The 15,002-nt window shown below is 40.4% G+C and overlaps 1 protein-coding gene across 1 annotated transcript in view; it reads right to left on the bottom strand.

Annotated features, from left to right (window-relative positions):
• Window positions 1-2,254: 2,254 nt before the first annotated feature.
• Window positions 2,255-15,002, bottom strand: part of PCP4 (Purkinje cell protein 4) — a 54,820-nt gene continuing 42,072 nt past the window's right edge. The window contains exon 3 of the mRNA XM_086739897.1: window positions 2,255-4,606. Coding sequence (XP_086596023.1) covers window positions 4,479-4,606 — 128 coding nt within the window. The 3' untranslated portion in view covers window positions 2,255-4,478. The remainder of the gene's footprint in view (window positions 4,607-15,002) is intronic.

The raw sequence follows: 15,002 nt of genomic DNA, 5'->3' as shown, positions 1-15,002 counted from the left end.
GGACTGATGGCTCTTGGAGCTGACATGGGGCCCTGGGCCATGGGTGGGGGTTACATGGGGTCCTGGCCATAGTTAGGGTGGCGGGAGCCCCAGGAGTGGGCGGGGCAGTCAGGGCTGTCAGTGCCCTCACGGCCTTGACATGACGTTCCTCTCCTTGTGGGTTTCAGGCAGCCTTCTGTAAAAATAATGAGCAAAGAATGGGATTTTTCAGCACGGATGTAACAATTTGTCACCTCACTTTTCACCACCTCTCTTTTCAGGTGATTTTTAAGAATGCTGCACAGCATAGATGCCATTGGAGTCCCACTGGCAAAACCCCGCTCCTGTGAGAACCGGACACACCATCCCATCCTTTCAGCTCCTGATCCCTAATCAATGGTTTTTCTGCAAGAGGACGTGACCATTTTTTCCCAGACCGCTTAACTCACAAGAGGGAGGTAGGTTGATTAGATATTAGGAAAAAATTCTTTACACTGAGCGTTGTAGAACACTGGAACAGGTTGCCCAGAGAGGTGGTGGATGCCCCATCCCTGGAAACGTTCAAGGCCAGGCTGGATGAGGCTCTGAGCAACCTGATCTAGTCGAAGATGTCCCTGCTCCTTGCAGGGGGGGTTGCACTAGATGACCTTTGAAGGTCCCAACCATAACCATTCTATGATTCTAAAACTTCTTGAAAATCCAGGTGCACCTGGGTTACCATTACCTACCTGTTTACTCCATGAGCAACTGCCAGCAGGTTTGTGAATTACAGCTGCCGTCAGGCTGGCGTTGACATATTACATCACATCATAGTTTCTCTCGAGGTACCTAATGAAGACAGTCTTTGTAAATCTCTGAATCCTCCTAGAGCCCTTTCTAAAAGCTGTTATTAATTCGCCACTGCCTAATTTGCCTGTAATTGACGCCAGCAGGAGCATGGGTTGAACAAGGCAATTGCTGTTTATCTGAGCTCCTCTAGAAGATGTGGGTGAACCTCATCCAGTCTTGGAGATCTGTTGGTACTAATTTTATCTGTTTACTCGTCTACTGACATTTCAGTTTGATGATGAATTCCCCAGGCTGAGTTATTACAAAAAAAAAAAAAGACCCCTGTTGTGGGAACGTCTGCTCTGAGTAGCAATGCAAGATTCATTTCTACTTTCTGCAAGGCCTCCGCTGCCCCACATCCCCACAACTCTCCAGTAGGCTACCAGTCTGAGAGTGTTTGAAATATTTTCATTTCTAACTCTGTACCTTCACCAAGCAGCAGATTGGCTTTGGCTTGCCTTTGTGTTTAACTTGATAGAATGCACATCCTTTGTTGTGTTCTGTTTGGGCATTCTTGTGCTTTCTGATGGCATTTCTTTACTGCTAATAGTCTCCCTTGCTGTTTAGTTCTACAGATTTTTTTACGATTCAGGCAACAACATGAACAAAGGATTTCTAAGGCTCAGGCAATTATTCTGATCATTCAGCTGTAGGTTATTCTCTTCTGGGACAGTCTGACAGTAATTTGGAGCAGAATCAGTATGGATGCATCTGGGGAGGGTGTGGGTGTACGTGGTGGGAGCGATAACCTTGTTTCCTGCAAAACCTACTGCTCTGAATAATCTTTCATGTTATCTATGGGAACTTTTGGTTTATCAGCACAAATATCCACCCGACTTAAATTTTGCTTTCTGTAACTTTGTTACTCCCAGCCAAGTAGTGCCAGTTGACTAAAGAGCTCAGTGAGTACTTGGAAAAACCCATATAATACCTGGAATGTGTAAGTGTCCCCTTTTTCCTGTCTTAGAGAAGCTCCTGGCTGAATCAAACTCCTTTCCTCACCTTAGCAATAACCAGACAAGTCTTTGAAAAGCATGAATTAGTGGTAAGAAAGGAAATTAAAAACTGCCACCTCGGATATGAACAAAGGATCAATAAAAAGAAAGACCCAGGAGTGAGAAAGCTCTCCTCTCCTGGGAACATGAACTGAATCTGTGATGCAAACACATTTTCATAAAAAGGAAATTGTCTGACAGGGGCAGCCACAATTCATCCCGATTTTGTGCCAGTTCACTATTTCCTCATTATGTTTCACTGTATATTAAGACTGTATTTGTAAGATGCACTCTGAACTTCACAATAAAGAATAGCCCTGCTGCTGAAAGAGCCATAATTCATTTACTAACCGCCCTTGTTGCTGTGCTTCAATAACGTAATCATTTTCTCTGTGTCCCAACCATATGATTATTCCTGCTGTGTAGGAAATTTAAGTCCAAGGAATGCCAGATCAAATATAAAAGCCAAGTGCTTACCCGTAGTTTTTATTCAATTAAGTAGCCATTACAGAGCTCAAACGACATAATGCAGAATGCAAAAGCAGTCCTTTATTAGAGATACATGTTCATCTAAACAAAATGGCACCAACACAATCCAAACCCATTACAATTTTTAAATTATTACACTAAGGCGATTATTATACAGTGAGCAGTCTCTGTGAAAGACAAGTGGGGAAGCCATGGCCTCCACAAACCACACTTAGAGCATAGCAGCAGTATAATTTGAGGTTTATTTGTGAAATTCCTAAATGCAAAGAAACAGTTCTGCTAAGATATGCTCCTGGAGTGAAAGGACTGAGCTGCAGCTCAGAGAACTCTGACTTTAGAGGTGATGTGTGGCAAATCATGCATAGGGCTGGGATCTTACACAGACAGAGGTGCCTAAGGCAGGGTCAGGGCAGCATTTAGATTATTATCCTCAAACTAAGGTCTAAAAAGCCTTGTCCATTCCCACCCAGTCTCGCTGTGCTTATTAACCACCTCACACGTTGTCTCTGTACATTCCTTCTGCCTTGCCCACAGGACACATAAGGCTTCCTTCTGCTCAGCATTTCTGAGGGCTCCCCATAACTAGCATGGTCCCAGAGCTTCTATCACCCATTATCAGGTTCGGGCTCCTTGCTAAACTGTTGCCCAGCACCACCTTGGTTGTAGCTGTAGCTTTCCACTTCCATGAGGGACCTGATGATATATGTGTCCCCTGATAAGAACACTCCGGGGGAGAGGAAGAAATGAATCCCTCTCGGCAGAGCTGGGAATTATACCTGAGTGTCTCACACCTGAAGCAGTCACAACTCCAGGCTGTTCAGTTAAAGACACACAGGCTGTCACCACTCAGCACACCTGCCTCTGTTAGCCTGGAAGTGAGGCTCATGCTGCCTTCTTAGCAAACACTGGTCCTTCAGAAAATGCTTTGGTTTCTGATTTCCCCAGAGACAAAGATGACTGCTGGAACCCCTAAATCTGCTAATGAAGCAAAGATGAGGATGAGGCTTTTTTACACATCTCTGTGCAGTGCTCATCTCACCTGCCCAAGTTAAGTACCTCCTCTTTCTAAGTACAAGGTACTTATTTAAACCTTTTCTGAACCTTCCTCGTGTACTATCTGAGCAGCCAATTCCCGATCAGGTCTGAAGCCAGGCAACATCCTTACTTATATACAGCTTGAAACTGCTCTGTTACAGTTTTACAACAGGGGAAAATTAGAAATACATTCTAATATAAGACAGACATTGTTGTGGCTGCTTTTGTTAATCAAAAACTGGGCTAGTACAGTGATAAAGGGGCTCATACAAAGTTGAATATGGAACAGTGCAAATGGAGACAAGGCGTCTGTTATTATTTACTCATCAAATACTAAAAATAATATTAAAAGAGAGAGAGATGACATAGAAATAGTTACTGATCATGTAGAGTGAAAAGCTGCATCAAAAGGAATTTAGAAGGTCAGCTTCTATCTTCCCTTGAAACTCTTCTAAAGGTTTGTGGAATTGGGTTTTGTATTTTGTGTCTGATTTCTGCCCCCTCCCCTGCCCCATAACAGTCAATGTGGTCCAGGCTGGGTAATTCTGAACAATATCATGCAAAGAGGAAGGACAGGGACAATTTCCCCACTTAAGCCACTCTACTGGCATAGTTACAAGACAAAAAGAAACTGCTCGCTTATTCCTACACTTCGGCCCCTCATGCCAGCTTCTGTCTGCAACTTTGTACTTTCAGCTTATTATGAGAAAGTATTTTTATTGTCATATTTGGCTGCCAGCTGGAATTCTCCAAATGAGGTAAGCAGGGCTGAGACATGTGCTCTTATCCCTCAGCAAAAACCTTGTAACATACGGTGCTGTTATGTCTCCAAGCTTTACGTGAAGAGGAAAACAGGCATCTGGGCTGGGTTCATTTGTAACGCTGTGGTTGGTGAATTAATATGAAAAGACAGATGAAGGCAGACACTTTAATTACTTCACCCTAAGTTTTTATTACAACATCAAGTAAAATGGTGAGTTACAGAGGATAATGAGTGAGAAACACCTGGGATGAAGTCACACACAAGCTCATGGTTTGTTATCTGCCAATGGGGTTTTAAATATTGATAATTTCTGTACATGCATCTTTGTGTTATTTCTGATTTTCTTGATTAATCATTTCGGGATTTGTTTTAAGCTCTGAGGATAGCTGCTAAGACTGGGAGCCCGCTTTTTTCTTCTGGAATTTTCTGAACTGGGACTGTATCGCCACGGCCGCACGCTCTGTCTCTGGCGCATCCATGTCTATGTCAAATTCCTCTTGAACCTTCTTCTGCCCATCTGCCCAAAGAAAACAAAACAAAATGTCAACAGTTTTTTCAAACAGTGATAACCACTGGATTGCACAGGTGAAAAACCCTGCCCTTCTCCTTCACAGATACAGCGGTGATGACAGGGAGTATATTCAGAAAAAAAAAAAAAGGTACCAGTTTTGGCAAATACAGCTGAACAAATCCTCCATCCTTTCTCGATGGCAGAGTCTGTGACAGCCCATTGGTAGCTAGACACCCCGGAGTGACATCCAAATGGTGCTCGGTAGTCACCAAGCGTCACCCTAACATGTGAGCAAGTCCTCTACTGCCCTTCCTGTGGCACCCTGCAGGTAGAAGTTACTCACATCCTCATGTTGACTCTAAAACAAAGGCACCTTAAAATATTTTAAAGTAGGAACTAAGACTGTTCCTGTCCCACCTCCTGCATTAGAAGAAGAGATGTTACTTCCTAAGGCAAATTTCCATCCTTTTCACTTGTTTCCTGCCTCATCCCTCTCAACATGTACTACTCTTCCCTTTTGAGTCATTTGTGTTCAATCTGCCACTGTGCTGCTTCTCTCAGTTCTCTCTGGGCTCTGTTCTTGCCTTTCAACCTCGATCCTTGGCTATTTGCCTTCCTTTATTCCCAGTCCTCAGCTTTGGGTTCAATTGCATTCAGCCCCCCTGTGGACAACCCAGCCGACTTTGCTGAATTTTGCTTCACCCACCTAAATGTTAACAGTGCAGACCTGGGAAAACTCTTGCCCTCATTGCAAAGAAAACCCTGATCTGCCTGGACTAACAAAGTGAGAACGTACATTTGCTCCACTAACCTCATCATAGCACTGAGTTTCTCTTATCTGTAAAATTGTTAAACTCACTTATATAATTGTTGTATCCCAGTCCTGCAGTGAACGCCATGCCAGGACTCTCGAAACAGCTCTACTTAAAACAGCTGTGGGAATACACATATTTCGAACCACTTTCCTTTTTATTCTTGAGATTAATACCTCCGGGATGCTCCTCCCGAATTACTGTTAATGGAAATCAAGGGAAACACTTTCAACGTATTATTAAATCAAAAGAAACTTATTCCCCACTCTCTCTCTCCTTCCCACTAGAAAACAAGGATACCATTTATTATTTTAGCATGAGTCTTGCACTATTTCTTGCTTTTACTTCTTGCTCTTACTCAGAACTCAATTTTTGTGTCCACTTTCCATGATCACTCTAAATTGGGCAAATATTTAAAGGGAAGGTTTTGGCATATTCTGTACTGATTTTATGTTAACTACAATAACCAAATAAATGCACCTATGTTAACATAAAATAAATGTTCACTTAATATTTTGATTTAAGAAGAAACATGAAAATGTAAGAAGAAAGAGAAAATCTGGAGAGAAAAAATAGCTTGAGAGCTTAACAAAACTTTGATTATACAGTATAATGAAAAGTTAGGTTATAAAAATGAAGATTTTATGCAAGAAAATGAATCATACTACATTACAACACACTTCCACAGCCACTAAATCCAAGAATCTGTGCAGTTTTTGTAACTATTCAAGCAACACAACCACCTTAAGTACAGAAATACAATTATTGCCTTATTTTTAATGGGGAAAGGGAGGTGAAGGTCGGAAGTAACTTCCCTATGCTCACAAGCTGTTGACCCACCCAAGGAGAAAACTAAACTCTCCCATTAAAGCCATCTTATATACTGAAAGTTAGAGTGCCTTGTTAAAGCAATTTATGAAAATTTTCCTATTGCCAGGTACAATCTCCTTGACATTGCTATGTACACAGCAGAGAAACAGATTATTTTTTAAATCAAATTTCAAAAGAAATTATAATTTTCACAATGACTTTGTACCATTTTGTTGGTGTTTTGGGGAGTTGGTTTTGATTTGCTATTTATGGGCTACAGGGAACTAAGAGAAGAAATCACAGCATTTGATATGGAAGCAAACCAAAAAAATACTTTAAATCATCCTGTAAAAAACTAAGAATTTTCAGGCAGAACATGTAAATATAGACTTTTCATTTGAAATTTTTGAGTGAAAAAAAATCAATAGTCTGATCAGCTAGTTCTAACAATAACCACTTTGTGATATTAGTAATAAGAAAATTAGAACAGTTTTACTTGTCCATATGTCAGAAAGTCTCCTCTATTAATAGGGTCCTATTAACTTATTTTGAAGAGAAGAGTATTACTTATGGAAAAAATACTCTTCTTTCTTATCAGGAATATTTTATCAAAATTTTTATACTAGTAATGTAATAAGCATTTAATCAGCTCTGAAACTGACGAGACTAATGTATTCTCATTGCTTGATGATTTTCATTTTTGTCGCAACATTCTGAGCTTTAGGTTCCCCCCTAGCCACTCACTAGACACAGCTGTCAGTCTTAACAGTAGAAGACAGAAGTGGAGTTTATGCATCAATTTTAACTTCTCAGTACATAAATTACTGTCCCTTGGAAATGTCAATAGGGAAAGCTAGAGGGATGGATGAGTAGACACAATTGGTTTCATACCTCTTGATGAAATCTGGCTTATACAACTCATTTCCTATTACAGCCAAGTCTTAGCATTATGTTAACTTGCAGTAGTGACTCAGCAATCTTACATTAAGATTTTATAGATTTAATAAAACCCAGCATTTAGTATAATTTTTCTCTAGAATTTCCAGGCCAGTTAATCTTTGCTTGATGTGAATCATCATCACTGCCTCAAAATCAATTGTACTACAATAATTTACAAAACCTTAAGATCTGTCTGACTTCCTTTCATTTTTTTGACCCATTCTTCTTCAAATCAAAACAAAAATTCCTTATGAACTCTTTATGTATTTCTCTTTTTCCTATCACTAAGGAGAAATGGTAGGATGAGAAGTTTTCAGCCACGACTTAGACTAGTAGATTAAGAAAACAGAAGTGTTCAAAAGGGCCAAGACATTTATACAGGTAATGAAGAAATTCCTTGTAGCCCACAATGGTATAGAATTACACATATATAATGATTTCACATACGTACATAATGTGCACATAACACAATATGTACATAATCTATATATAATGTATGTGACGTACTTGTGTTTTCTTTCTCCCTATGCCCATCTTTCTCTTTCTATATACATATATGGTATATCCACATTTGAATATATAGAGAATACATACGAACCTATACAGAAATACATAGACCTATTTGCTTAAAGAGTTTTAAGTCCTCTGTTAAATGGAAAAAAAGCTGGATGGGATATTTCCTAAATTTTGGGAGTGGATTTTCTTGAAGTTCTCTTCAAAACATTTTCTATTGATGCTGTCACAACACAGATGCTTTAACAGACGGATTGTCAGTCTGGAGAGAGAATTAAGTGATGTGTCTTCTTTGGCTTTGTCTACGTTAAGGGTAAGAGATTTTAGGTTTTACCTTGAGTTGCTTTACTAAAAGTAGCCTAACGATTTAAAATACATCGCACTCCGCTAACTACACTGCTTCTGTTTTACTGGTTAGTTAGAGTTAAGAGCATGAGTTCCAACTCCTCAGGATAAGGAGGCTGGAACTAGATGATCTTTAAGGTCCCTTCCAACCCACACTATTCTATGATTCTATGATGCTATGAATTAAGAATTGACCCACTTAACTACAGTGAAAACCCAGCCCATGCTCAGGACCTGCACAGACTAGAGATGACTTCATTGTACCAATACGAGTGACTGAAAGCCTTTTTGCATGCCTCCTACTACATATGCACCACACTAGCTTTTACCTGTCAGTAGTTGTTCATGTATCTCAAACATGCAGGCTAGTCAGTTCGAATGCTCAAATTATTAAATTTATGCAGAGAACTGAAAGCAAGCCCATAGAATTGTCCCTCTTTCAGTCATTGTCTCCCACTCCTAGCTTTCCATTCACAAGGGATCACTAGCTTGGAAGCAATCTGAAAACCGAGGAAATTTTCACTCTCAGCAGATCAGAGCACAGATTAGCACTTGCACAGGCTTAACTCCTGGAATTGTTTTCATTCCTACTGGTGGGGGCCAACCATTCTGCCTGATAACAAGCCACCTTTTTCTAAGCTATTTTTATGTAGCAATAAAGATAGATCTGGCTTCTCTCCCCATCCTCAGTTACATATGCACACTTTTGTTGGTATCCACACTTTCTAGACTATGTGCAGATTTCTTCTACGTGGATATCTGAGGATTCCTGGACTACCACAGGCTCACATGAGGAAACTCAGAGGAACAAGACCATTGTCAGTAGACTTCAATTCACAAGCTACTTGTGATTTTGAGTAATTCAGAAATCAAAAAGGGTTGATAAGCACTTTTCACTTTCTCAGAGGATTTGGTTTGACTAGCACCACAAAAATTAAAACTCCTAACCTCTCTCACTATACCCAGCTATTTCAAGGCTTTACCTGAAATATTTCTTCATATTTAGTCCAAATTCCTTTTCCAAATCCTTACTGGGATAGGGACTCCCACTCTTCTTCTGAATATCCCATGACAAGCCGGGGGAGTCAGTCTCTGCTGGGTTCTGATCACCACCAACAGGGGAGGTGAACAGAACAATCCCAGGCCAACCATCATGGGTTGGCCATAACAAAAGTCTAGTATCTGATGAGTTTTTCAAAATCATGTATTTAATGTGGACTGACTCTGGCCACATGTCAATTCAGGCAATTCTGAGTTGTGGTGGAACAAACTCCTTGGAGCACGAAATCAACTGCTTGATGAGTCCCACCATCATAAGGAGCACCCCAAGCCCCAACACCACTGTGGTTCTACAGACTACTTTGCAGGACTAAATACTGAGATAACTTGCAGGGTGCAGGTTTTACTTTGGTATATGCAATAGTCATCCCAGCAGGAGAGCCTGAAACAGCATCTAATTAGTTGTTTTCCAAATCTAACATCCTGAAAGCTCATTTCACGTTGTTGCAATTGGAAAATATATATTTATTCCACTTCCAGCTGAAATATTAGAATGTTGCCTCCGTAATCTGCTACAGTGCCTCATAATCCAGTGCAAACACTGGACGGATAATGAAGCTGCCTCATTTTCCTGTAAAAAGGAAAATAATCAGATCTTACACACAAATCTGCCCAGCAAACTCTCAAGAAATGTAATGCAAGTGTAATTATTCACAAATATGCCTTCAACTATTTCTTTTATTTACTTTTCAATTGTGACAACATTGGAAAAAGAAAACACTGCTTATTCCATATGGGCCAAAAGCCTAAAGCAGTCTTTTGTGACCATTGAACAAAGGCTAGCTTCTCCTAAAAGTGTTCATGGAAGGGCAAAAGATGGTGGGATGGACTTGGGGGAAAAGAGGACTCACTCTTTATTCTCCATCCTCCAGACAAAATAGAGATTACTTGTCATCTTCCAGAAAAACGTTCGGTATGAAAAACTGCATCGGCTGGAGCCTCTAACTGGCATTTCATGTCGTAAGTGTCATCCTCCACCCCTGCTCTCCCAGCCCACATTCAACAGGAATTATGAGACCATACTGAAGATGAAATATACTCATAAAAATATTGCATTTTTCAGGAGCTAAACTGCAGCATTTGGAAAAAGACTAAATGAAGTGCGGGACAGAATCACAGTGCCCCATAACATGCCAGAAGCTCTATTTTGCCTCAGGCAGGATCATTACCTCCCACTGCTCAAAAGATCATTCAAGCCGTGACAATCTTCATGCTACTTTGATTCTAAGCTATTACACCAGTCTGTCCAATGAGGCAGAACAGTCCCTAATTAAGGAAGACCAAAATGGGCAGGAATCTCATGGATGTTGACATTCATGTGGAGCATTATCTTTATCTTTATGTGACAGGAAGAGTAATTTTACCTGACTGAACTCCACAAAGCAACCAGCCATCTAGAGAAAACATATGGGTGCTTAGGTGTATGGAGACCAGATTTAACTCCTTACAAGTACCACTTTTGAAAGCCAAGAGTTGATGTGACCATTCTTCCTGCTCTGTATTCAATCGAGGAGTGAGGAGATGAAAGACAGAGTCTTATCTTCTTCTAGAGGAGTAAATCTTTTCTTTTTGTGCAAGATGAGGAAAAATAACACCGTAACTGACCTTACGACTGAAAAAAAGGCCAGTCTACTTTTCAACAATAAAATCCCTCCAGTCAGTTGCCAGGGCCATATTACCCAGCAGGCTGGCTCTGAGCCTTTGTTACACAGAAGATAGCCTTAATCTGACCTCGGCCTCCTTTTATTTCCTAGCCTTTTATTTTGGTGAATGAAATGGCAACTAGAGGCCTCTCTGAGATCATCAGCTCAGCAACTACAGTTTGTTGCTCTCTGTAGTATCAGGAACAAACATTTCCCAGAATCTTAAGCATTGCACTAGTTTTGCAGCCTCACTAGCTTAGTGTATATGGCTTACAGCTCTCATCCGGGGAGACAGCTGCTGTGGGGACTGTGCCTCAGCACCCCTCCAGATGGGATGATAGAAAAAGAATTATTTATAGGAGGAGCCTGTGGGCTAATGAAAGCTTATTAGCACAGTACCTTTGCATTTTGAGAGACAGTCTCCATGATATTGTTGGTGTGATGTAATATTCCCATTGTCTAGAATGACCTTACTGCATCAAGGTATTACTGGCCTTTCTGCTAGCTCTGTCTGCCTCCTGAGTTAGTGTCTACGTACAAATGTCTCAGCAATTACTTTTTTCACATGTATGTTCCTGATGTCACAACACAAAGTTCGGTCTAACTTTCCTAGATAGATGCAGTAATTTAGAGCCATTGGTTCTTGTGATACTACTGGCTAACTTCCAATTTGGTGGTAATTTGCAAAAGACTTGAAGCCCTGGGAGGCTTGTAATTGCTTGCCTTACCAATGCGCTAGCATAATGCTAATGCAATATCAAGCCTCGCGGATTTATTTCAGTGTGACAGTCTTGTGGTTCCATGACCTCCTCAGCCACAAGAAGCACAATCCCTTCAGTCCTATGAGCAGCAATCATGGGACTATGCAAGACAAATTTTGTCTTTTTCCCCTTCCCATCCATATCCATCAGATGACGTATCGCTATCTGGCTGTTACACAGATAATCCAACTCAAATGTTCAGCTACTTCATTTTTAAGGACAGAAATTTTCTCTAATTACCTTAGGAATAACACAATAATTTTTCTTCCTACTCATTAAAAATGCTGCAGGGCAAGATACTAATTCTGTAACAAGGACTAGATCACTACATTTGTTCTTGTTTCTTCACTCCATAATGAACTCAGATATTCAAGGCCCACCTTCCAAAGTCAGAGGCTGCTTGAGTTTGAGTGTCAGTAGGTAGACACTTGACAATGGAGAGTCTACGGGTTTATACAAGGGTGTTCATTTTCCATGGCCAGTTATTTGAAGGTGGTAGGTGCTGGAGAAGTGTAATGTTCACATAGCAACCATCTCTGAAACCAAAGAGCAAACTCTGGATCTCAACAGTCTCCTGTGACTTCAAAAGCACAGTGCGAAGGGAAATAAAGGTTATCATTAGTAATCAGATTATATGTAACTGCTATTTTTATCTGAACAACACCAACTGGCCCCTTCATATCACTCCGAGCAAGCCAGAAAAGAATTAACATCTTTCGATTCAACTGTAAATTACAATTTGGTATAAAGAAGATTAATTCATTAGGGAACCAGAATCCTTTCTTCTTCAAATTGACCTTTACTTTTGTAATGCAGTGTTGTTATCTTGAATGTGAAAAATTAGGTTTGCTGTAGAAAATAGTAGTTGTTCTTTTATGATTTTAAAAATGTTATTTCAGCATGAGGCTTTTGAAGTGTCTGATTAATCTTTTTTTTTCTAGTTGTAATAATGTTGGAAAGCAGCAATACTATTTCTGACATAAGATAAATGAAGTAGCACCAAATTATGTATACTGGAGTAACATAATAAAACAAAAAGGAATAGTAATAAAATTCAGTTTACAAAAATTGTACTTTCAACTAGTTTGTAACTACAGATGAATTGATTTTGCTCAACAGTTAACAAAAAGACAAATATTGTTTTTCTTTAAATGCTAATATTTTTTAAGCAATCACTCCTCATCTTCAAAATAATTAATGTATTACTTACAGCCATTTAAAATGACTTAGTAAATGCATAACTGACGCATAGATAGGTACGTAAGAGTTAATGCGGATCTACTATGTATTCTGGGCATGAAACTAGAGGCCATAATTCACATCCCCATGTGGAGACAAAACTTTGTGGAAGTTTAACTAGGAACACAGCAAATTAAAATGGCAATCTTAGCTGTATAATCTCACCTCTTACTAGGCAAAGCTGCATGTAGGAGTGCTAGACTGATTGGCAAATGCAATGGAAACCTCTGGGAGCTAAAATGAAGTGGTGCTGGGGATCAAATGCTGATACAGTCAGGTCCCTCTGTCACTGCAGAACAACGCCTCATCAGTAGGGATAATATACTTAGCCCTAAGTCCTCTCCTCCAGGAGAGAGTGCCATGATCCTCCTCACAAATGCAGTCCAAAGTTATGGGAGTCTCCTTCTGCAGCTGATCCCCAATGTCCCAGCCAAGTTTTAAATGGGAATTGTTATGATGTGTTTTTAATTTCCTGTGCAATTTCCAGTTCTCACTTCCTCAGTAAATACTGTGCCTTTAAACAGCTTTGCTGTTTGACTGTGAGAAGAGCTGCATTTCAGCAGTGCGTGAAGCAAGCTGCCCTCTTTCCTCGCTAGTCAACTGCTTGATTAATATATCATCAGTTACTTTCCTAATATGGTAGCATGCAGGCACTCCAAGTCATAGCTGGGAACCCTAATGTGGTTACAAATACAGCACAATAAATTCTCCCCTCTCCGCTGTCCCTCAGTACTGACCTTTGCAAAAGTGTCTTCAGCAATAAAGTTTAAAATAACAATAAGAGAACTTCCTCAAGGCTGCCTCCTAGGCTATGGCTACACTAGCACACTAACCAAGGCCACAATAGGGCTCAGGCACCATCCACAGCTGCTCTAGAGCTTGTAATACTGGACACAGCCACTGGTATGGCTGGGACTGTTCCTGTCTGGCTACTGCGGCTGCATAGCATAGCCAGGACCCTTCCTTGCAGACAGAGTGGATGAAAAGACCCTGGGTTTTTGAGAGAAAGAGGGTTTAGCCCTGTTGATGCAAGCCATGCTGCATTACTTTGCATCAGAGAAAAGGCTTTTAGCCCATTTTATTTTCTAATAGCGATACAGCCTCCAGCACTTCAAAACACTTTGTAGCTCTAGACTGCTAAGAAACTAACTCAAAATGAGTTGGCACTTGCTATTAATTATGTGATGACCAACAGTACCTGAGAGCCCTTGCAAGGAAAATGTGAAAGAGGGATGGTAAAAGGTCTTCCAAAGCAATACTGCCTCCCTTGTGTTTCATAATAGCCTCGTTTTCCAGGAATGCTTTCCCCCCCACCCCCACCTTTATAAGAGTAGCTAGGGAATAAGCTCAAAGAAATGGCAGTGATCACAATATGCCACACAGAAGCAGCAGAAAAGGGAACTCAAATTCATGCACTGGCAAATTGTGATGAGCTGGGGAAGACAGCAGAGGTTACAGAGGAAAACCTGTCAATCAGGAAAAGGAGAGGAGTCAATCAAAAGAACCGTGGTATGCAGTCAGAAGGTGTTTCTCTTCACACACAAAATGTAGAAAATGAAGACCGAGATTTTGCCCCGCTCATCTTCAAAGTGGAAAATAAGGACAGTTTCTAGGCATCACTGTATACCGGCAGATCTCTGTTAGCAACTAATAAGAGCGCTATTTATTTTTCACAGTAACTTTAATAAAAAATGTTACATGAGAACTTGGAAAGTCACAGTGAGAAGATAATATCCTCTTGCAAAATCCATCACCAGGTTTTAATTACAAAGTATTTAACCACACATTCAGTAGTGGATAGTGTAAGGTATAGGAACTGAGCTTTGCCATTCAACATTAAGCAAATCCTCTTAAGCAAAGAAGTCATTTCAGTATCTTCTATGCCTTATCACACCATATCAGAAAACACCTTGTAAATAAGATTATCTGTAAGAAGCATTTACTTTACTGCATAGATTAAATGCAACAACCAATCAACCTACATTATGTCCTTATTTGCATGGACATGGGCGCTGTTCTGTGCTGGTAATAGGATAATTACTTTGGCACAATCCCGCCATGAAAAAGCCACTGCTTTAATACAGGTATGTACCACATTTTTTTAACATCTTGCACTACAGGCCAGCTTGGGAGTACTTGTGGAGGCAGTTGGGCCATTCTCAAAGTCTTTCAGATAGAAGTGGAGCTTGTAAGGTTAAAAATGCCCAAAGCAGCATCTGGAGTCCTTTGGAGATAGAACTAAATTGTCACGGTGTACCTGCTCCAGCTCACAGACTGAGCT

This window comes from Chlamydotis macqueenii, chromosome 1, assembly GCF_036417535.1.
Source record: "Chlamydotis macqueenii isolate bChlMac1 chromosome 1, bChlMac1.mat, whole genome shotgun sequence".
NCBI lineage: Eukaryota > Metazoa > Chordata > Aves > Otidiformes > Otididae > Chlamydotis > Chlamydotis macqueenii.
Note: the sequence above shows the minus strand (reverse complement) of the source record. Positions and strands in the feature narration are given on the sequence as shown.